Here is a 23,446-nt window from a genome sequence, read left to right as displayed (position 1 = left end):
CTCTACTTAAAAGACTTGTTGAAAGAGGAAGGTTCTCTGTTCCATATTATTTGTTTCTTTTTTCCTTACAATGTATTACTTTTTTGATAAGTTCTAGATACTTTTCTTCTTGTATTCACTTCTAAGAAAATCTGATACTCAAACACAGTTAGTTGCTCAAGTTTCTCATGAGACATTTTCCCCATAATATAATGCCTGACTTGAAAGAATTGAAATAAAGGTAGTCTTTGACCCTGCTCACCTTCTGGAATCCAACGCAAATCTAAGACAGGACAAATTTAAAGCACTGACAGATTAGAAGCTGTCACTGAAAACCACGTATCTGGAGTTCTCCTCATAACTTTTAAATGTACTTATACATGTCACTTAAGGCCTAATTACATATTACATTATGTGGCTTGCAGCCACATAAGGGGAATCTACATGCAGGAAGGCCTGATACACCTATGGAACACAGTATGCAGAGAGGGAAGGTTTAACTCTTCTCTTTCCAGCTACAATTGCCACCAGTTGTGATCCAGTGGAAGGTGGTTGTTTTTTCTATCACTCCTCATGCACTGCAGTCTTGTTGATGGCAGTCGAACCCCAACCCATGTCTAGGATTAATTTTTAAAAAATAAATATCCTGAGATGGCTGCAAAGTAAACAATTAATGTAATATGTAGTAAGTAAAGCACATACTTTATGCATGCTTAATCATCATCGTCACCAGTAGCAAATGATATAAGGTGATGACAAGAAAATGCACTATGTAATTCTAATGTTATCCCTGCCCTACCAGAGGATGGCAAGGATTGAACCTGGGGTCTTTTGCAGACAAAGCACATGATCTGACACTGATCTATGGCCCTTCCCTTAATTCTGCCCTAAGAATGCCTCATATTTGCACAAACATCTTCAGATTTTATAGTATATATGTACAGAAACCCATAACAGGTGTTGGGGTTCTCTTTTCAAATTTCATTACTTTTAAGCACTTGCTGTTGTTTTTAGGCATGGTGAGAAACAAATCAAATGTTCTCTTGCCCTGTTTTAATGTTTTCTAGTGTTTTAAAGTTATATTGATATTCAACAGCAGCACCTAAAATTAGATTTTGCAGTATTTTGCTTGCCCACCTGATTGAAGCTAGTTTAAGGAAATGAAGTGCTTGATACTGACATTTTTGACATTAAATATGTTAAGGACTAACAATTTGACTTGTAAACAACATTTATGCCAAACAAAAAAGCTAACAGGATAGCCCATATTGTTCATGAAAATTACTTTCTCTCCCTCTGTCACCAAGGATAAGCATGCAACAGCATGAGATTTGAAAGACAAAGTTATGTCCTCATTAACAAAGAAACATACTATTTAGCATGGACTTCCTAAGTCACTACTGACAATCAACAGTTTCCAGAAACAGGATATAATAACAAAAAAATTAATTTACTTAATTAAATCATTACAACCAGTCACTTTACTACCTTCTTACAAAGGCTTTCATTTTCCATCTAATTCCTATGGAAATCAAAAACACATTAATGTCATCCAAGTATTAGATAATGCAGAGCAATCAAGGAGTTGTTAATATAAATCAATCATTCTCCTCTTAAAGATAACAAGGAAAATGCTCTCAACCACAAATCACAAAATATTAAAATAAAGCCTCAATAAACCTTCAATACAATGTCATGACAGCCACAAACAGAAAAACAACTGTTGGATGTATTCATATTATGCTTGGCTCAATCATACACCCACGCTGCAAAAAAAAAATTTTTTTTTTAAAAAAAGCTTTCCAGATCAATTGCCTTTTCACTTTCATATTTCTCTGCTCTCATGTTCTACAAGGCCTGAACAGGGGCTGAGCACAGTAAAGGAAATAATACAGCCCAAAATAAAGGATTATGCACTTTTCCAGTTCACAGAGCTTTCACATATAGAGAAAGAACCAAGTTAAAGGGTGGGTACATGCTCTCTTCATACTAAAACTCATCTTCTGAATAAAGGTGCAGGAACACAGTTTAGCCCTGAGCTCATCAGTTTCGAAGATTACTGTAGTACAGAAAGAGGAAGATAATATTTCATCAAAATACATTCTAGATATATAGCATTTTAAATCTGACTCACAGATGCAGGGAATGCAAAAGGAGGGAGGTTACTAGACTTATTCTGAAGTGGAGAATCAGGGTATTGCTTGAACAGAAATAGCTGGAATACACTGTAGGGCTCAAGCAGATTTTAAATACACAAAAAGAAGGAATTGAAAATAAAGACTTAAAAATGAAGGAACAAGGAGATGGGGACACACAGAACTAATCGAGGGCTGTACACAACAGCAGCTTTTCAGAAACTTGGATGGGTATTATGGAACTAGATTATTCACAGTATACACATTTGCTTTTTGTGTCAGACCATGAGGCTTACTAGGTTGATCAACTCTTTTTTGGAATATTGCATCTCGTTTCCAAAGGAACGTAGGAAGCTGCAAGTCAGCCACTGGTCCATCTAGCTCAGTGTTGCCTACATTGACTGGCAGCAGCTCTTCAGGATTTCACACAGGTGACATTCTGAGCCCTAACGGAAGACCATAATTACACGCCATGTTAGGGAGAGGACCACAGTCACAGTTAACTATGAATGTTAACAGTAACTGATTCATATCTTGCCACTATGAGAAATCAAGAGGGAAATAGGTTCTAAGGCCCTGGTGTGGCAAAACAGCTATTGACCTGTACTGTAGTGAATTGATGGTTTTTTCCTACCACCTTAAAAAAAATACATATTTTAATAACATTATTTTATACATATACCAGTTCAAGAAAGTGTCCACCCTCTGCCCTTAACAGTGACAGATTCATCCTTGGGTCCTATACACAGCAAAATGCACTTTGACACCTACAATTCTCAACTATCTCAAGAGCTTGTGAGGTTTCTTTCTCTGGAGAGACACTTTTTTGAGATAGATTTTATTTATTTATTTATTATCATTATTTTTACCCTGCCCTTTTTCCAAAACTGGAACTCACAGCGGCTTCCAGATAAAAGAACACATATAATTAAAAACATGCAAAAGTCTAGATTAAAATAGAATTAAACTATTTACAGTATTAAAACCATTCATACATACAGTTAAAATAGTTCAAACTCAGTTTAAAATAATACAATTAGACAATAGCAATGCAGCACCCTTCAAGCCCTGTCCTTAACAGCCTTCAGTTCCAAAGGCTTGTTGGAATAAAAAGGTCTTTGCTTGTCGCCAGAAGGGCTGCAGGGAGGGGGCCATTCTTGTGATTTTACTTCAAAGCACACAACATTTGAGAGATGATATAATTGTTATGATGTGGACTCACATTTTAATGAGTTCATTAAATGAGTTCACAGTTCTAAATACAGCTATCCCAAAACCATTTTCAAGTTTTGGTTCATCATAGCTCATCAAAATATAGGTCACAGATATTAGACAAAAATTTGGAGGTGAAGCTGAGATGTCGTTTAACTGATCTTATTGCTGATTTCCTTGCACTATTTAATGAAACTATGTCAGATTTCTCAGTGTATCAATAAATAATTCAAAACACTGTATTTTTCTACGCTCAAAAACACTGTTACTTTTTTGTCATGTGGCAATAATATTAACACATTTGCCACAATTCTGGCAAGTATGAAAAATAACAGTTGGACATTGCCGTTCTAAGGCTTGTCATTTGTCATCCAATATACTTTTGTCTAATAGCACTGTAACATGTTTGCAATTTTTATTAAGATGGCATTTTTGTGGTCAATGTTATTTAATGGGATTTCATAAAGGTGCCCCTTGCACATACTCAGGATGAACCTGTTGTGAGAGAAGGTTAAGTGGAGAGGGAGCTGAAGGGAATGTTACATGGAGTGAGAGTGCCAGGATGAGCGAGTCAAGTGGAATATAAAAGAATGGGCTGTGAAAGGAAAGGACAGGGGGAGGGGGAGATATATATGAAATTTTATCTAGTTCATTTAATTTATTCATTACGGGGCCAAAGTTGTGGTAAAGTCAGCTGAATCACGTTCTGCCATTATAATGAGAGTGACAGCAGTAAGTTATATCTTACAGTTTTAAAAGAGCTCACTGGATTGATTTGAAACTTGGAAGTGTAAAAAAGGAAGGTTTGAAGCCAATCCATACCAAATCTGGGACAGAAAAAATAAGAAATCACTTATTTTGAATTAGTTAAATGTTTGATGAGAGGCTCTGGCATCTTGTGCATTTTTCTTCCACAGACTTTGCTAGGGTGGTTTTTCCAAAAAGATTTCTCCATATGTATTGCATGTTTTGAGAAACACGTTGATTTAGGTAAAAGGAAAGTCTAGTATGCGTTTTAACCATGAGTTGTGTAACAGGTTTGTATTCAAAAGGCATTTCTCTGACCATTGTTAGTCACTAGATTTGCTTATTCTGCTTTTGCTAGGCAACAGTTTCTCACCAATCTTAGCTTCTAGAAGCATAGAAGCAAACTGTTGTCAAACAAGATTCTCACAGACCAGGCCTCAGCCTTGAAGAATCTGCAGTTCAGATAGGCCAAGAAGTTAGGTGTGAAATGAGACAGGGAGAAGAAATCATAGGAAAAGAATAAAAATAAAATATTGAGAAGTGTTGGAGGCATAGGGAAATTATATCTGAAGGTGCACAGCAGCTAGATTTCCAACAGGCAGCTTCTGAAGGCTCAAACCAGCCTTCAGAAAGAAAGGAGTAAGGAAAATTTAAGGAACAATTGCGTGCACCTTATCTGTTGAACTAGGGCGTCTCCTAACAACACTCAACTTTTACTGGCTGTCACTACTTATTTGCCTGTAACAGCTGGTTCACTGGGTGACATTAACAGGGGGCCGTATTGATTCCTATGCCCTACAATCACACTGGCTGATTTCTACATATTCTATTTTTATTTTTATTTATTTATTTATTAAATTTATATACCGCCCGACTAGCAATAGCTCTCTGGGCGGTGAACATAAAATAGCATAAAAATACAATGAATAACAAAATAATACTAAAATACAATCAACAATCCAATATTCTATGGCTGTTAAAGGCACAGGAGCAAATCTGTCTGGGGGTTTTCATGTCAATTGGCAAGGCTAGCATTTAAAGGTTATAATGAAAAAAGAGGAATTCCCTTCACAGAGCTATAATCCCCAGAATTCACTAGGAGGAGGGGCTGACAAACGACTCTAGCCATTGGAGCTCTGTCAGGGGAATAGGAGTCTCCTAATAACACTCAGCATCCTTCACAAACTACACTTCCCATGATTTTTTGGAAGAGGCCATGACTTTAACATGGAATAAATGTCTGTTGTGGATTTGGCCTCTGTATTTAAAGCAGAGTCTATCCACTATGCCTTTTCTGAAATAATTTGGGAACTGAAGCAGACATCCTTCAAAATTTGAGCTTTTGGATTTTGCAATGCAGTTCTCCAACCAATGTTTACAAAAATGCATATATTAGGAGCAAGTGTGCATAAACATGAATATATTATTGAAAATAAAGAAAAATGCATTATCTTATAGGAAATTACTTGCAAAATGTGTACATTAGTCAACACTGTCTGGTAGAGGTTCTCCAAGTTTCAGAGAGGAGCCTTTCCCCCCCTTAACAGGGATTGAGCCTGGGACCTTCAGCATGCAAACCATATGCTCTACTGCTTTGCTACACCTCTGGTAAATCTGCTTCAAACCAGTAACACACAACATATGTTATTGAGGATGGTTGGGGTTTAACTATACAGTATTAAATCAATCTCTCTCCCTCTCCCTCTCCCTCTCTCTCTCACACACACACAGAGGGGGGGAATAAGGGATGAGGCAACAGCCATTCCCCAATATTTGTCCTTAGCACCCGTCCCATCTCTGAATATGAACTTGCGTTAATGGTGTATTATCCAAGGAAGAGCACAGCCTTGTCCCAATCTCTTGGATGAGTTTCAGTGGGTGCAGCTTGAGGACGTTGACAAGGTGCTTGGACAGTTTCGTGCAACCACTTCTGTGCTGGATCCTTGCCCTTCTTGGCTAATAAAAGCTAGCAGGGATGGAACAGCCAACCCTGGACCCAGAAAATCTTAATAACTATAGGCCAGTAGCAAATGTTCCATTCCTGGGCAAGGTCCTGGAATGAGTGGTTGCAGGCCAGCTCCAGACACTCTTGGATGAGACTGATTATCTGGATCCATTTCAGTTGGGTTTCAGGCCTGGTTTTGGCAAGGAAACAGCCTTGGTCGCCCTGTATGATGACCTTTGTCAGGAGAGAGACAAGGGGAGTGTGACTCTGTTGATTCTCCTTGATCTCTCAGCAGCTTTTGATACCATCGACCATGGTATCCTTCTGGGGAGACTAGCTGAGTTGGGAGTGGGAGGGACTGCATTGTGGTGGTTCCGCTCCTACTTGGCAGGTCGTCTCCAGAAGCTGGTGCTTGGGGAACATTGCTTGGCACCCTGGACTCTCCAGTATGGGGTTCCGTAGGTCCCCCATGCTGTTCAACATCTACATGAAACCATTGGGTGCAGTCATCCAGAGCTTTGGAGTGCTTTGCAATCAGTATGCTGATGACACGCAGCTCTATTTCTCCTTTTCATCTCCTTCAGGTGAGGCTGTCAATGTGCTGAACTGGTGCCTGGCTGCGACAATGGACTGGATGAGGGCTTATCAACTGAGGCTCAATCCAGACAAGACTGAGATGCTGCTAGTGGGTGGTTCTTCTGACCGGATGGTGGATGTCCAACCTGTTCTGGATGGGGTTGCACTCCCCCTGAAGGAGCAGGTTCATAGCTTGGGGGTTCTCCTAGAACCATCTCTGTCACTTGAGGCTCAGGTAGCCTCGATGGCACAGAGTGCCTTCTACCAACTTCAGTTGGTGGTCCAACTACGTTCCTATCTGGACAGGGATAACCTGGCTTCAGTTGTCCATGCTCTGGTAACTTCCAAATTAGAGTACTGCAATGCACTCTACGTGGGGATGCCTTTGAAGACGGTTTGGAAACTGCAGCTTGTGCAAAATGCAGCGGCCACATTGGTAACAGGGACCAGACGGTCTGAACATATAAAACCGATTCTGGCCCACTTGCATTGGCTGCCTGTATGTTTCCGAGCTCAATTCAAGGTGCTGGTTTTGACCTATAAAGCCTTACACGACTTGGGACCACAATACCTGATGGAACGCCTCTCCCGATACGAACCCACCCGTACACTACGTTCAAGATCAAAGGCCCTCCTCCGGGTGCCTACTCCAAGGGAAGCTTGGAGGGTGGCAACAAGAGAGAGGGCCTTCTCAGTGGTGGCCCCCAAATTATGGAATGATCTGCTTGACGAGGTGCGCCTAGTGCCAACACTGTTATCTTTTCGGCGCCAGGTCAAGACTTTCCTCTTCTCCCAGGCATTTTAGCGTGTGTTTTAAATTGTTTTTAAAATATGTGTTTTAAATTGTATATTTGTTTTAATGTTTTTGATTGCTGTAAACCGCCCAGACAGCTTCAGCTATGGGGCGGTATACAAGTGCAATAAATAAATAAAATAAATAAATAAATAAGGAAGGAAGGAACTCAATGAAGATCAGTTCCCATTTAGTACTAAAGCAAAGGTGTACAACAGAGAATAAAACTTATATTTTCTTGTGACAAGGAAACTAGTATGATGAAACAGGACAAGCAAAATAGCCAAGAGTAGCTACTATATGGCAAATAAGGAACCATGCATTCTGTATGTAAACAAAAAAGGATGGTCCATATCCACATCCTTTGGAAAACAGACTGAAGATTACTAATCATCTGTTATACAATTATGTGCAAATGAAGCAGATGGTTTTGGTGATCATTCACTTTAAAGAAATAAAATAGTTAAACACTGGAGTCCTTATCCAGCTACTGTTAGTCATGTTTAAGCCTCACTAAAATCAGTGGGACTTCAGTTAGTACCCACCAATGTCATTCATTTCAAGGTGGGCTGGGGTCTACATAGTTTTAAGTAATGAAAGTAAGTATCAAAATACTACTTGTTCCTGTATGGTTTTTTATTTTATTTTAAAGAAAGGACTTCCAACTGTGCAACAAAGTAAGAAACTGCACACTCTTAACTGTAAGAGAGCTTAGAGGCACATGCTATTACAGCACAAACTATTTGCAACTATCCCAGTACACATCCTCAGCTAACCTCACTAGGACTTTTTGCACAAGTTACACTGTGGGTACTATGGCTTTGAACCCTAAACACATATTTAAAAGCAATTACTCTATGAATATCTAAAACTATAGAATGCTATTACTGCCTTGCAAAAACCCACTGTTCTGTCATTTCCACTATGCAACCACATTAAAGAACTAGGAAACAACTGCATGAATAGTCTTAAACAGAAAGAAAGAGAGAAGAAAATGAAAAGGACAAAAAATTGTATTAAAAAGTGCTTGGCTTCCACTGACAAAACATTGTTAGGTGTATACTTCTTTCAACATTGATTCTAAGGTCACCCTTCAGCACCCTGCTGACAGAAATCTGATGATAAGCATATGTTTGAGAAGTTATGGCCCAGTCTTAAAAATGATATTGTGCAAACAAATTCCAGCAAACTCAATGGCATTTGCTTTCTCACTCTCAGGATTGCAGCCTTCCATCCCGATTATATGCATGGATGGTAGTCTCAGTTGAATTCTTCTTCGGGGTCATTATTATTTTGAGCAGATTTGCTAGAGAAGAATATTTTAGACCACCATGTGAGTAAAAAGGTTTTTTTCACAGATTAATTATGTATATATGGTTTTATGCTGTATGAAATTCTTGTACAATAATGTCATGTGTTCTTATGATTTTGTCTACACCCCCTGACAAAGGCCAAACTACTGAGTGGCCGAAACGCATTGGGCTTTTGTTATAATAAATAATATTTTTTCAAGCATTTTGGGGTTCCCCCCCTTTTTTTCCCTTTTTTGAGCTGCAAGACACCACTTCCGTATGGCAAAACTACATGTTATATTCAACACAAAGTTTAGCATTGCACATTTTTTCCTTTTAAAGTTTATTGACAGTTGCTGTAGGAAGAGGGGATTAGAATCAGGATCATGGCAAGGGTGGAGGTTGTTTTAACCAACACACACACACTGAAAATCACCCTGCCTCCAAAGCTGCTATTAGCCATGGGATTCCTTCCTGATGAAAACAACAGCATCGGGATGGGACCAATATTCTTTGGAACCATGGCACAAGGAGAGAGTTAAAGCAACCCTTCTCCCTTGCAAAGGTCTCCAGTCTAATTCACACACACACACACACACACACACCCCTCTGCTGCTTGAACTTAAATACACACAAAAAATCACGCTATGCCAACCATTGTGTTTGATATGATGCGTAGTTAAGCCCTTAAGACAGAGTCCTTATGTTGCCGTGGCTGTAGAATTGGCTCATCACCAGTGATGTGCATTTTCTGCAAAATTTTGAATTGGAAAACTCAGTTTGCATTGGAAAATTGTCTGATGCCCTAGAGAGTGATCTAATTTAGCATGCTTATTCTACTCTTTTTTTCAGTAAACAAAGCTAAAAACTTTGAAACTGTTAAGCCTGCCTAGTATTGTATTGGCAGTTGGCATCCATTCATCGTTACTAATGAACTTATGAAATGGGAAATTTTCTGAGGAAAAACAAAGTACTGGAAAATTTACACAGCACATCACCGTGCCTCATGCTTAGTCCTGGGTTTCTCATATTAACCTGGCATGGTGTAGTATGGCAGCTGCAAGGTCAATATTGATTGTTTATAGAATTGTAAAGCTGGAAAGGATGGAGGTCATCTAGTCCAACCCCCCGCTCAATGCAGGATCTACTATGCAGGATGCAATTATCTGTTCTTATTATGAGGATGCTTGATTTATTTATATACTGTTTATATGCCAAAATGGTGTTTAAGTGGTTTACAACATAAAATGGCAAATGCAATTCAATATAAACAAGTGTAAAATTATGCATATTGGAGCAAAAAATCTTAATTTCACATATACGCTCATGGGGTCTGAACTGGCGGTGACCGACCAGGAGAGAGACCTCGGGGTTGTAGTGGACAGCACGATGAAAATGTCGACCCAGTGTGCGGCAGCTGTGAAAAAGGCAAATTCCTTGCTAGCGATAATTAGGAAAGGTATTGAAAATAAAACAGCCGATATCATAATGCCGTTGTATAAATCTATGGTGCGGCCGCATTTGGAATACTGTGTACAGTTCTGGTCGCCTCATCTCAAAAAGGATATTATAGAGTTGGAAAAGGTTCAGAAGAGGGCAACCAGATGATCAAGGGGATGGAGCAACTCCCTTATGAGGAAAGGTTGCAACATTTGGGGCTTTTTAGTTTAGAGAAAAGGCGGGTCAGAGGAGACATGATAGAAGTGTATAAAATTATGCATGGCATTGAGAAAGTGGATAGAGAAAAGTTCTTCTCCCTCTCTCATAATACTAGAACTCGTGAACATTCAAAGAAGCTGAATGTTGGAAGATTCAGGACAGACAAAAGGAAGTACTTCTTTACTCAACGCATAGTTAAACTATGGAATTTGCTCCCACAAGATGCAGTAATGGCCACCAGCTTGGACGGCTTTAAAAGAAGATTAGACAAATTCATGGAGGACAGGGCTATCAATGGCTACTAGCCATGATGGCTGTGCTCTGCCACCCTAGTCAGAGGCAGCATGTTTCTGAAAACCAGTTGCCGGAAGCCTCAGGAGGGGAGAGTGTTCTTGCACTTGGGTCCTGCTTGCGGGCTTCCCCCAGGCACCTGGTTGGCCACTGTGAGAACAGGATGCTGGACTAGATGGGCCACTGGCCTGATCCAGCAGGCTCTTCTTATGTTCTTATGTTTTATGTTCTTAAAATCAATTATAAAATACATAATTAAAATACCCAATTACCATTCAACATCCTTAATTAAAATATAAAATAAAACAGACCAGTTTAAAAACATGACAATTAACACAGTTAAAACACAAACAGTCAAACTAGTTTAAAAAAGACGTTCAAGTGCAGGGGAATTCTTTCCTAAACAGATGCGTCTTCAGGAGCCAGAAGAATGCCAATACTGATGGACCCTCTTGTATTTCAGCAGGGAGAGCATTCTGCAACACTGGTGCCATCAGTGAAAAAGCCTGCCTCTGCATTACCAGCATCCTTGATACATCCAGCCTCTGCTTAAATACCTCCAGCAAGAGAACTCACCACCTCCCTAGGCAGTCAGTTCAAACAACTCTTACCATTAGGAAGTTTCTTCTTATGTCTAGTTGAAATCTGCTTACCAGCAATTTCTGCCCATTGGTTTTAGCCCCGCTACCTGAAACAGCAGGGAACAAATCTGCTCCAGTACGATAGCCCTTCAGATATTTGAAGACTGCTATCATGTCCACCCTTAGTATTCTCTTCTCCAACCTCACTCATTAAGCATTTACCTGACCCTTTCTCCAAGGTGGCATAGCTGGTTCTCCTCTACCTCCAACATTATCCTTATAAAAACCCTGTGAGATAGATTGTGCTGAGAGATAGTAAATAGCTCAAGGTCACCCCAATGGGGACTTGAACCTCCCATGAGTCTACATTACATCTCCTCACCACATCAGGCTGCAGCTCCCACACCACAGAGGTAACATCAGAAAGTCTTAGTGGCACCACCATGAAGTGTTCCTCCATGTTGGAAAACTAAAGGTATCAGTACGATGAAGAAATCATATAGCTACACAACTTGTACACACAAATTCTGCCCACATTCTTACAACCCACATTTTAGCTCACTTTCAAGTCTGGGTTAATGTGCCTTTAAGGTCTACCCTAAAGATTATGGAATTACTTAACCATTCCACCTTGAGTCTAGGCGATGGATTGTTGCCTTTCCCCAGACAATAACTGAGACAGCTTCCTGCTTTCTGCTCTCCATATCTACATTAAAAAACAAAACAGGTAGAAAATATAATGTTGGAAACAGTCCTAAGTGGCTTTGTACAAGCATCTTTCTTTTAGTTTACTGAGGGCACTTTCAGACAGTGATTATTTTCAGGGTGGGATTCAATCACATTGTTTAATTTCACAGGTTGTGCAATTAAAGTTGATTTGGAGGTCTTGCACAACATGTCTGCTTCCCCAAAAGATTGGATTTTTGCAATAAGGAAAGGAAAGGAAAGTGATGGAAAACACACTGGAAAGTGTGGGATAACACGATTGACATAATGCTGTCTATAACTGCCGATGTCATCTAACCTCCCTGCAAACAAATCAGGTTCAATGTTTAACAAGCAGGTAATCTTGAAGTGAGAATCAGGCAGGGGGTCCCAGTCCTTGCAGTAGTGGTGGCTCCCCTCCACCTCCAGTATTATCCTTAATACTGGAGAAGACCTGCCCTGGGAGTGAGTACCTGAGCATCTGGGTGCTTGCTTGCTCTCTGCTCTGGGTTGCTGTTCCTTGAGACAGCTGAGGTCCCAGGTAAGTGCTCCAAGGACTGGAATCCCCTGCCTGCCCTGACTCTCTAGAGCAGCCTTTCCCAACCAGTGTGCCTCCAGATGTTGTTGGACCACAATTCCCATCTTTCCTGACCATTGGCAATGCTGGCTGAGACTGATGGGAGTTGTGGTCCAACAACATCTGGAGGCACACTGGTTGGGAAAGGCTGCTCTAGAGAGAGGCTGCAGTCAATCTTCCAACCTCTTGCATCAGCTCCCGGCTGTGTCAGGGGGCATAAAAGTCTGGCTGCCCTTGGGAGATGTCCCTTGGGCAGCTCCTTAGAGAGTCCCAAGGGCAAGGGTGCTACCCTCTTCTATTTTTTTAAAAAAAAAACAATCTAGAGGAGACTGGTAGTAGGGAGGGTGTATGGCACATGTGTAGTTCCTGTGGAGGGTCAGAGCCTGTACAGTGAATTGAATTATAGAAGAAAGTTGGCAGATGCCTTCAGAGTGAGAGTCTGCAACTGGCAGAAGACTGGCTCTCTCTGGATGTGAGATGGGGGGAGTAGATATGCCTTGTGTGAACGTTATTGAGTGGGTCTGACTGTTCCCAATTCTCTCAGAGACCTACTGGGAAAACTGGTTCAGGCAGGTTTTGTTGATGGGCTCTTGTTGTGTCCATATTAGGAAGAGTCATAGCAAGGGGGATGCCACCTGAAATTCAGTGATTATGGGTAGAGGGAGCTATACAGATGATGAGGGCAAAGCTATCTATGCCTTGTTCCTCACTCCCACTCCTCTCATGGATGGGTTCCTTGTTGCTCATCTACTGTGCCCACTGGCCTGTGCGTGCTGTTGTTTAACACCAGATCGGTACACAATAAGACTACACTCATCCATGATTTGATCATGGATGAAGGTGCCGATTTGGTGTGCATTACCGAGACCTGGGTGAGTGAGCTGGGAGGAGTTGATCTGACCCAGCTTTGCCCACCTGGATACTTGGTAGAAAACCAGCACAGGCTGCAGGGACTAGCTGTGGGAGTTGCTGTCATCTACAGAACTGCCACCTCTGTCACCGGGAAACTACTCTGTCTTGGAGCTGGCTGTGAGGGCCTGCAGCTAGTGTCGGGCCAAGGAGAAAGTAAACTAGGGTTGCTGTTGTGTACCATCTACTCTCCTGCCCAGCAGCTTCTCTGACTGAGCTGGCGGAGGCTGTCTTGGCTGTGGTACTGGAGGAGCCCAGTCAACGACAGTCCTGGGTGATTTGAATGTCCCTGCTGAGGCTGCCTCTAGTGTTCTAGCCTGGGACTTCACGGCCTCCATGATGACCATGGGCTTGTCTCAAGTTGTCACCAGCCAACGCATAGGGCAAGGCACACCCTCAAATTGATTTTTGCTCCAGATGGAGGAAAGGGTGGTCTGCAGATAGGGGGGTGAATGTCACCCCATTGTCATGGTCAGACCACTTCCTGATGAAGTTGAGACTTATGGCTCTGATCCTCCCCTGCAGCAGTGGTGGACAGATTAAGATGGTCTGTCCCCAGACAGTAATGGAATTCACTGGATTCCTGAATACCCTGGGGGAGTTCCCAGTAGATACAGTAGATGACTCTGTTGAAGCCCGTATCATGCTGTAGAACAGCTTGGTGCACCAGGCTCTTAACATGGTTGTCCCTGAGCATCCTCTCCGGCATTGTGGAGCCTGGTTTACACCTTGGTACACCAGTGAACTAAGGGCAATGACACAGGCTGGACAACAGCTAGAGTGCAAGTGGTGAAAGATATGCTGTGAGGCTGAGCGGGCATGAGTAAAACATCATAACCATGTCTACCATGTGGTGGTGAGGGTGGAGAAGAAAGCCCACTTCTCTGCCACCATTGCATCCTCAAGTAGCCATCCAGTGGAGCTTTTCTGTATTGTCAGGGGTCTGTTGACACCAACTCCAGGAAATGGAGTTTTAGACCCTTCGGAGGCCCACTGTGAATTGTTTGCAAGGTACTTTGAGGGTAAAGTTGCTTGCCTCCATAGCAATCTTGATGCCCCATCCACATCCACTGTAGTCCCCAGTGAGGTGTCCAGTGCAACTTCCACTGCAACTTCTTGGGATTGGTTTCAGTTGATGTGGTCTGATGACATGGACAAAGTTTTTGCGATGATACGGCCAGCAACGTGTCCTCTCAACCCTTCCCCTTCTTGGCTTATTAAAGCTTGCCAAGTGGGTTTGACCAAGTGCATCCAGGGTGTGGTCAACACATTGTTATGGGAGGGAGTGATTCTAGCCACCCTGAAAGAGGCGGTGATCCCATCACTCCTGAAAAAGCCCACCCTGGACCCATTGGTTTGTGACAACTACTACCTGATCACAAATACCCCATTTTTAGGGAAGTTGTTTGAGAGGGTTGTGGTGCAGCAATTGCAAATACTCTTGGATGAAACAGATTATCTTGACCTATCCCAGTCTGGGTTCAGGCCTGGTTAAGGGATTGACTGGTTGCCTTGATGAATGACCTTTATCGGGAGAAGGACAGGCGGAGTGCAACCCCGTTATTCTTACTTGATCTCTTGGCAGCTTTCAGTACCATTGACCATGGTATTCTTCTGGACTGACTTGGTGAGATGGGTATTGGAGGCATTGTTTACAGTGGTTCTGATCCTATCTCCAGGGTTGTTTTCAGTGAATAGCATTGGCTGATTGTCTTTCGGCCCCCTGGCAGTTGTGCTGTGGGGTGCCACAGGGTACCATCTTGTCCCCTATGCTGTTTAACATCTATATGAAGCCCTTGGGAGCAGTCATCAGGAGATTTGGGGCAATGTGTCAGCAGTATGCTGATAATACCCAGCTCTATTTCTCTGTAACATCTGAATCAGGAGAGGCCATACGAGCCCTGGACCGCTGCCTGGACTTGGTGGTGGGCTAGATGAGGGCTAATAAATAGTCTGAATCCTAGCAAGACAGAGGCACTGTGGCTTGGTGGTTCTCGAGTTCAGATAATTGGTCAGTTGCCTGCTTTGGATGGGGTAGTACTCCCTCTGAAAGAGCAGGTTCATAGTCTGGGCGTGCTCTTGGACACATCTTTGTCACTAGAGGCCCAGGTGACCTCAGTGGCTAGGAGTGCCTTTTACCAGCTTCAGCTAGTAAGACAGCTGCAGTTGTTTTTGGACTGGGATAGCCTGACTACTGCTGTCCATGCACTGGTAAGCTTCAGGCTGGATTACTGTACTGTGCTCTATGTGGGGCTGCCCTTGAGGTTGGTATGGAAGCTGCAGCTGGTGCAAAGGACTGCTCGCTGGGTCAGGGTATCGCCAATATGTCACCCACTGCTGAAAGAATTGCACTGGCTACCTATTAGCTACCAGGCTAAATTCAGGGTTCTGGTTTTGGTGTACAAAGCCCTATACAGTTTGGGGCCAGGATATCTGAAAGACCGTCTTACCCCTTATATACCCAGTTGATCACTGCGCTCTGCAGGTGAGGGCCTCTTGCAGATACTATCTTATCAGGAGGTCTGCTCCACACAATATAGGAAGTGGACCTTTAGTATAGTGGCACCTACCCTTTGGAATTCTTTCCTCTTGAATATTAGACAGGCACCAACTCTTATCTTTTCGGCACCTACTGAAGACCTTCCTCTTTCAACAAGCCTTTTTAGTAGAGAGCTTATCCCTGTCTGCTTCTGTGTTGAAACTGCTTTTTAATATGTGTTTAAAGCTTTTCTAAGAAAGATGTTTTTAAAGCTTTTTAAAGCTATTTTAAAAGATGTTTTGTTTTAATATGTTTTTAAGAATGTTTTGTTGTAATGTATTTTAAAGTCTGTTTTCATTATGTTTTAGAGTGTTTTTAGTGCTTCTGTTTGCTGTTCTGGGCTCCTGCTGGGAGGAAGGGTGGGATATAAATCTAAATAAATCTAAATAAATAATAATAATAAACAATGACTTCAGTATCCTGTCTATAAACTGGGAACAAGGATGATCTAATTTACAGACTAAGACTGCAGGACACTGTGCATGCACAGTAAAAGTAACATCTTAAATGAATAATAAATAGGTTCATGGAATACAACCTAGTTCTTTTTAGCATGAAAGTGATTTTAAAATGCATTGTAAAGTAACTCCTGAGCTAGTAACCTGGGGATTTAACTCTGCTCTTCTAAAAGGATTAGGGTTAGGGCCACCTATTGAAACTCCAGAGAAATCCCTTCCCCATAATCTTAACAGAAAAAGATGTATATCACTTTTTACCCGCTAAAGAGGCTGATGAAGTGGACTCCATGAACACTTATGACATAGTAAATTTGTTAGTCATTGCCTTTGTGGACCAGAATCAACTTCATCAAATGCATGAAGTGTTATCCTAAATTACAAGTACAGAACTGTAAGTGTTTAGTGGGAAATGAAACAGGAAAGTACATGTGTATAGTCTGCACATGGTTTTTACTCATTTCATTTCCCTCTAACCTTACTGTTTACATTCCCCCATCAGCACCACCAAATGTGTAACTCAGGCTTAACACTTAGTGCTCTGTTCACACAAACCTTAGGCCATCACGCTGTCAAATTTAAGGTGTCACAAGACTCCTTGTTGTTTTGGTGCAACAGACATTGGGTGCTTCCAGATAGGTGTTTTTTGTGAGACTGGCAATCTTCATGCATGCGTCCATATGACATCGTTGGCATCAAAATGCCAGTCTGTTTTTCCCCCATTTCTGCAGAAAACCCAACAAGCTTTTTAAAACAAACAAACAACTGTTTGTCAACGACTCGTTTGTGACGACTCGTTTGCAATCTTAAATACCCCCCCCCGGAAACACCTTTACCTGCAAAGCCTCTGGAAACTTCCATAATCTTGGGCAATGAGCCAACGATATTGCAACGGCCTTATGCATATGCCCAAAGACTGGATCATTATTTCACTTGTTCCATGATGGGCTGGGCTGTCCCTGCTAGCTCAGCTTAAACGAAAAGCAAAGACACATCGCCTACAAATGGAGAGTTCTTTACAGAACATCCTTGTTGAGCAGCGGGGAGCCTTTCCGCTTCCTTTCCTTTCCCGGCACCTGACAGCACCCACCATCACACTCACCCAGCAGTAGCAGTTTGACCTCCTTGCGCGAATCTCGCTTGTCCTGGCGCAGCCGGCGCTCGATCTCCAAGCTCAGCATCCTACTCGCCTTCTCCTCCGGGGATAAGCAGCAGCACTGCCGGCCCATGCTCGGCGCTGCCCCTGAAGAAAACCCAAAGCAGGCGTTTACTTCCAAAATGAGAAAGAAAACAACCCTGACTTCCTCGGACTCCTGACTACCAACGACACAACAAGCCCCTTTACTGCTCCAAGGTCCTCCAGCCTCTTTCTTCCCCAGGCTAATGACGCTTCAGAAAGAGTGCGCACAACTATCTCAGAAAGGGAGCAACAGGCGCGAAAATGCAACGACTGCTTAACTGGCCGGCTCCGCAAGTCTGGCTTTCGGCGCTCGACTCGCGCGCTCTATCGCTGCTCAAGCCCCGCCCCACCCACCTGCTGCCCGCCTCTTCCACGTTCTGCCCTCCTGCTGTGAGAAGTTCCTGGAGCAGCAGCAGGCTGGATTTCGTTTGGATAAGAAACGACGAGTGACTTAAGGCAGTGGTTCCTAAAAATTTTCCCCGTTTGTTGTTGTTATGTGCCATCAAGTCCATTTCAAGTTATGGCGACCCTATGAATCAGCGGCCTCCAGTAGCATCTGTCGTGAGACACCCTGTTCAGATATTGTAAGTTCAGATCTGTAGCTTCCTCTATGGAATCAATCCATCTCTTGTTTAGTCTTCCTCTTTTTCTACTCCCTTCTGTTTTTCCCAGCATTATTGTCTTTTCTAGTGAATCATGTCTTCCCATTAGGTGTCCAAACTATGATAACCTCAGTTTCATCATTTTAGCTTCTAATGATAGTTCTGGTTTAATTTCTTCTAACACCCAATTATTTGTCTTTTTCACAGTCCATGGTATCCGCAAAGCTCTCCTCCAACACCACGTTTCAAATGAGTTGATTTTTCTCTTATCTGCTTTTTTCACTGTGCAACTTTCACTTCCATACATAGAGATCGGGAATACCATGGTCTGAATGATTCTGACTTTAGTGTTCAGTGATACATCTTTGCATTTGAGGACATTTTCTAGTTCTCTCATAGCTGCTGTACCCAGTCCTAGCCTTCTTCTGATTTCTTGACTATTGTCTCCATTTTGGTTAATGACTGTGCCAAGGTATTGATAATCCTTCACAAGGTCAATGTCCTCATTGTCAACATTAAAGTTACATAAATCTGTTGACATTAGTTTAGTCTTCTTGACGTTCAGCTGTAGTCCTGCTTTTGTGATTTCCTCTTTAACTTTCATAGCATCCGTTTCAAATCTTTGCTGGTTTCTGCTAGTAGTATGGTATCATCTTAAATTATTGATATTTCTCCCTCCAGTTTTCACACCTTCATCTTGGTCCAATCCCGCTTTCTGTATGATATGTTCTGTGTACAGATTAAACAAATAGGGTGATAAAATACACCCCTGTTTCACACCCTTTCCAATTGGGAACCACTTGGTTTCTCCATATTCTGTCCTTACAGTAGCTTCTTGTCCAGAGTATAGGTTGCACATCAGGACAATCAGATGCTGTGGCATCCCCATTTCTTGTAAAGCATTCCATAGTTTTTCAGGATCTACACAGTCAAAAGCTTTGCTATAGTCTATAAAGCACAGGGTGATTTTCTTCTGAAATTCCTTGATCTGTTCCATTATCCAACGTATGTTTGCAATATGATCTCTGGTGCCTCTTCCCTTTCTAAATCCAGCTTGGACATCTGGCATTTCTTGCTCCATATATGGTAAGAGCCTTTGTTGTAGAATCTTGAGCATTACTTTACTTGCATGGGATATTAAGGCAAAAGTTCCATAATTACTGCATTCTCTGGGATCCCCTTTCTTTGGAACTGGGATATATATTGAACGCTTCCAGTCTGTGGGCCATTGTTTAGTTTTCCATATTTCTTCACAAATTTCTGTCAAAATTTGGATAGATTCAGTCTCAGTAGCTTGTAGCAACTCTATTGGTATGCCATCTGTTCCTGGTGAATTGTTTCTTCCAAGTATTTTAAGAGCAGCTTTCACCTCACATTCTAAAATTTCTGGTTCTTCATCATACGGTTCCTCCGTGAATGAATCTGTCATCCTGTCATCCCTTTTATAGAGTTGTTCAGTGTATTGCTTCCATCTTCCTTTTATTTCATCTTGGTCAGCAGTGTGTTCCCCTGTTGATTATTCAACATCCCTACTCTTGGTTTAAATTTCCCTTTCATTTCTCTAATCTTTTGGAACAGGGCTCTTGTTCTACTCTTTTTGTGGTCCTCTTCTATTTCTGTACAATAATTATTGTAATAGTTCTCTTTGTCCCTACGTACTAGTCGCTGTATTGTTGCATTTAGGATTCTGACCGTGTCTCTATCTCCTTTTCCTTTCCTTCTCTCTTTAACCATTTTAAGAGTTTCTTCAGTCATCCACTGAGGTCTTTCTCTCTTTTTAACTAGAGGTGTTAAGAACATAAGAACATAAGAAGAGCCTGCTGGATCAGGCCAGTGGCCCATCTAGTCCAGCATCCTGTTCTCACAGTGGCCAACCAGGTGCCTGGGGGAAGCCCGCAAGCAGGACCCGAGTGAAAGAACACTCTCCCCTCCTGAGGCTTCCGGTAACTGGTTTTCAGAAGCATGCTGCCTCTGACTAGGGTGGCAGAGCACAGTCATCATGGCTAGTAGCCATTGATAGCCCCGTCCTCCATGAATTTGTCTAATCTTCTTTTAAAGCCATCCAAGCTGGTGGCCATTACTGCATCTTGTGGGAGCAAATTCCATAGTTTAACTATGCACTGAGTAAAGAAGTACTTTCTTTTGTCTGTCCTGAATCTTCCAACATTCAGCTTCTTTGAACGTCCACAAGTTCTAGTATTATGAGAGAGGGAGAAAAACTTTTCTCTATCCACTTTCTCAGTGCCATGCATAATTTTATACATTTCTATCATGTCTCCTCTGACCCGCCTTTTCTCTAAACTAAAAAGCCCCAAATGCTGCAACCTTTCCCCATAAGGGAGTCGCTCCATCCCCTTGATCATTCTGGTTGCCCTCTTCTGAATCTTTTCCAACTCTATAATATCCTTTTTGAGATGAGGCGACCAGAACTATACACAGTATTCCAAATGCGGCCGCACCATAGATTTATACAACGGCGTTATGATATTGGCTGTTTTATTTTCAATACCTTTCCTAATTATCCCTAGCATGGAATTTGCCTTTTTCACAGCTGCCGCACACTGGGTCGACATTCTCATCGTGCTGTCCACTACAACCCCGAGGTCTCTCTCCTGCTTGGTCACCGCCAGTTTAGGCCCCATGAGTGTATATGTGAAATTAAGATTTTTTGCTCCAATATTCATAATTTTACACTTGTTTATATTGAATTGCATTTGCCATTTTTCCGCCCATTCACTCAGTTTGGAGAGGTCTTTTTGGAGCTCTTCGCAATCCCTTTTTGTTTTAACAACCCTGAACAATTTAGTATTGTCAGCAAACTTCACTGCTCACTCCTAACTCTAGGTCATTAATGAACAAGTTGAAAAGTACAGGTCCCAATAACGATCCTTGAGGGACTCCACTTTCTACAACCCTCCATTGGGAGAACTGTCCATTTATTCCTACTCTCTGCTTTCTGCTTCTTAACCAATTCCTTATCCACAAGAGGACCTCTCCTCTTATTCCATGACTGCTAAGCTTCCTCAGAAGTCTTTGGTGAGGTACCTTGTCAAAAGCTTTTTGGAAGTCTAAGTATGCTATGTCCACTGGATCACCTCTATCTATATGCTTGTTGACACTCTCAAAGAATTCTAATAGGTTACTGAGACAGGACTTTCCCTTGCAGAAGCCATGCTGGCTCTGCTTCAGCAAAGCTTGTTCTTCTATGTGCTTAGTTAATCTAGCTTTAATCATACTTTCTACCAGTTTTCCAGGGACAGAAGTTAAGCTAACTGGCCTGTAATTTCCGGGATCCCCCCTAGATCCCTTTTTGAAGATTGGCATTACATTTGCCACTTTCCAGTCCTCAGGCACGGAGGAGGACCTGAGGGACAAGCTACATATTTTAGTTAGCAGATCAGCAATTTCACATTTGAGTTCTTTGACAACTCTCGGGTGGATGCCATCCGGGCCCGGTGATTTATCAGTTTTTATATTGTCTATTAAGCCTAGAACTTCCTCTCTCGTTACCACTATTTGTCTCAGTTCCTCAGAATCCCTTCCTGCAAATGTACTGTGAAGACAGATGCAAAAAAAAATTTAGCTTCTCCGCAATTTCCTTATCGTTCTTTAGTACACCTTTGACTCCCTTATCATTCAAGGCTCCAATCGCCTCCCTAGATGGTCTCCTGCTTTGAATATATTTATAGAAATTTTGTTTGTTGGTTTTTATGTTCTTAGCAATGTGCTCCTCAAATTCTTTTTTAGCATCCCTTATTGTCTTCTTGCATTTCTTTTGCCAGAGTTTGTGTTCCTTTTTATTTTCTTCATTCGGACAAGACTTCCATTTTCTGAAGGAAGACTTTTTGCCTCTAAGAGCTTCCTTGACTTTGCTCGTTAACCATGCTGGCATCTTCTTGGCCCTGGCGGTACCTTTTCTGATCTGCGGTATGCACTCCAGTTGCATTTCTAATATAATGTTTTTAAATAACTTCCAAGCATTTTTGAGTGATGTGACCCTCTGGACTTTGTTTTTCAGCTTTCTTTTTACCAATCCCCATATTTTTGTAAAGTTTCCTCTTTTGAAGTCAAATGTGACCGTGTTGGATTTTCTTGGCAATTGGCCAGTTACATGTATGTTTAATTTAATGGCACTATGGTCACTGCTCCCAATCGGTTCGACAACACTTACATCTTGCACCAGGTCCCGGTCCCCACGAGGATTAAGTCCAGGGTTGCCATCCCTCTGGTCGGTTCCATGACCAACTGGTCTAGGGCATAGTCATTTAGAATATCTAGAAAATTTGCTTCTTTGTCGTGACTGGAACACATATGCTGCCAGTCTATGTCCGGGTAGTTGAAGTCACCCATTACTACCACATTTCCTAGTTTGGATGCTTCCTCAATTTCATATCTCATCTCCAGGTCTCCTTGAGCATTTTGATCAGGGGGACGATAGATCGTTCCCAGTATTAAATCGCTCCTGGGGCATGGTATCACCACCCACAATGATTCTGTGGAGGAGTCCGCCTCTTCTGGGGCTTTGAACTTGCTGGATTCAATGCCTTCTTTCATGTATAGAGTGACACCGCCACCAATACATCTTTGGCACTTGTGGTTTGGCCTGTGGTAATTTTGCCCTTTTGAATTTATATCATGTGCCCCTGATCTCACAATGCCTACTTCTAGGCCTACCCCTTTTAAAATGTCATCATTTCTTTGGTCTTTATCCAAGAGGGGAGGTTTATTCCGAACCAGATCTTCCTCAGCTCCTGTCGGGTTTTCCCCCTCAGTCAGTTTAAAAGCTGCTCTGCTACCTTTTTAATTTTAAGTGCCAGCAGTCTGGTTCCATTCTGGTTCTGTTGCAAAAACTCTTGCTAGTTCGTGTACCTGGTGGGACTGCCAATACTCCCAACAAGACGAGATGGAGAAACGATCGAGGGTTCAACACTATTTTATTAAGCTTTGCAAAGCTGAGACCACTCTCACGCCCAGCGCCAAAAGTGAGCTGCCTGTCTGTTTCTCAGGCAGGCTGGCCTTTATACCCTACTTCCCTTTGTTCTCTGGGCCTCTGGAAAGTTACAGACTTGGGATGATTTCACACAGGAAACAAAACTTATCAGCAGACCTTCACCGTTTGGTCATTCGTCTTAGGCAGGACGTAAACAAGATAAGCCTGGAGACATCAGTACAAGCCTGGAGACATCAACACATTCCTTTCCTCCCCCTTCACTGCACCCAAGGCCTCTAAGACACCCTGTCTTTTAGCATCCTTAACTTGGGGTTTGCG

General features: G+C 42.2%; 1 protein-coding gene across 3 annotated transcripts in view; it reads right to left on the bottom strand.

Annotated features, from left to right (window-relative positions):
• Positions 1-17,882, bottom strand: part of LOC133385131 (guanine nucleotide-binding protein subunit alpha-14-like) — a 74,736-nt gene extending 56,854 nt beyond the window's left edge. Inside the window, exons 1-2 of one of the 3 annotated variants that reach the window (XM_061627544.1) lie at positions 17,498-17,882; positions 11,833-11,916 (exon numbers count right to left, since the gene is read on the bottom strand). In XM_061627544.1, the coding sequence (XP_061483528.1) occupies positions 11,833-11,916; positions 17,498-17,624 (211 nt within the window). In that variant the 5' untranslated portion in view covers positions 17,625-17,882. The remainder of the gene's footprint in view (positions 1-11,832; positions 11,917-17,497) is intronic. The other 2 variants (XM_061627534.1, XM_061627553.1) reach the window with 2 other exon arrangements.
• Positions 17,883-23,446: the final 5,564 nt, after the last annotated feature.

The sequence above is a fragment of the Rhineura floridana genome, chromosome 1 (genome assembly GCF_030035675.1).
Source record: "Rhineura floridana isolate rRhiFlo1 chromosome 1, rRhiFlo1.hap2, whole genome shotgun sequence".
Classification (NCBI taxonomy): domain Eukaryota; kingdom Metazoa; phylum Chordata; class Lepidosauria; order Squamata; family Rhineuridae; genus Rhineura; species Rhineura floridana.
This window is presented reverse-complemented; position numbering and strand designations above follow the sequence as displayed.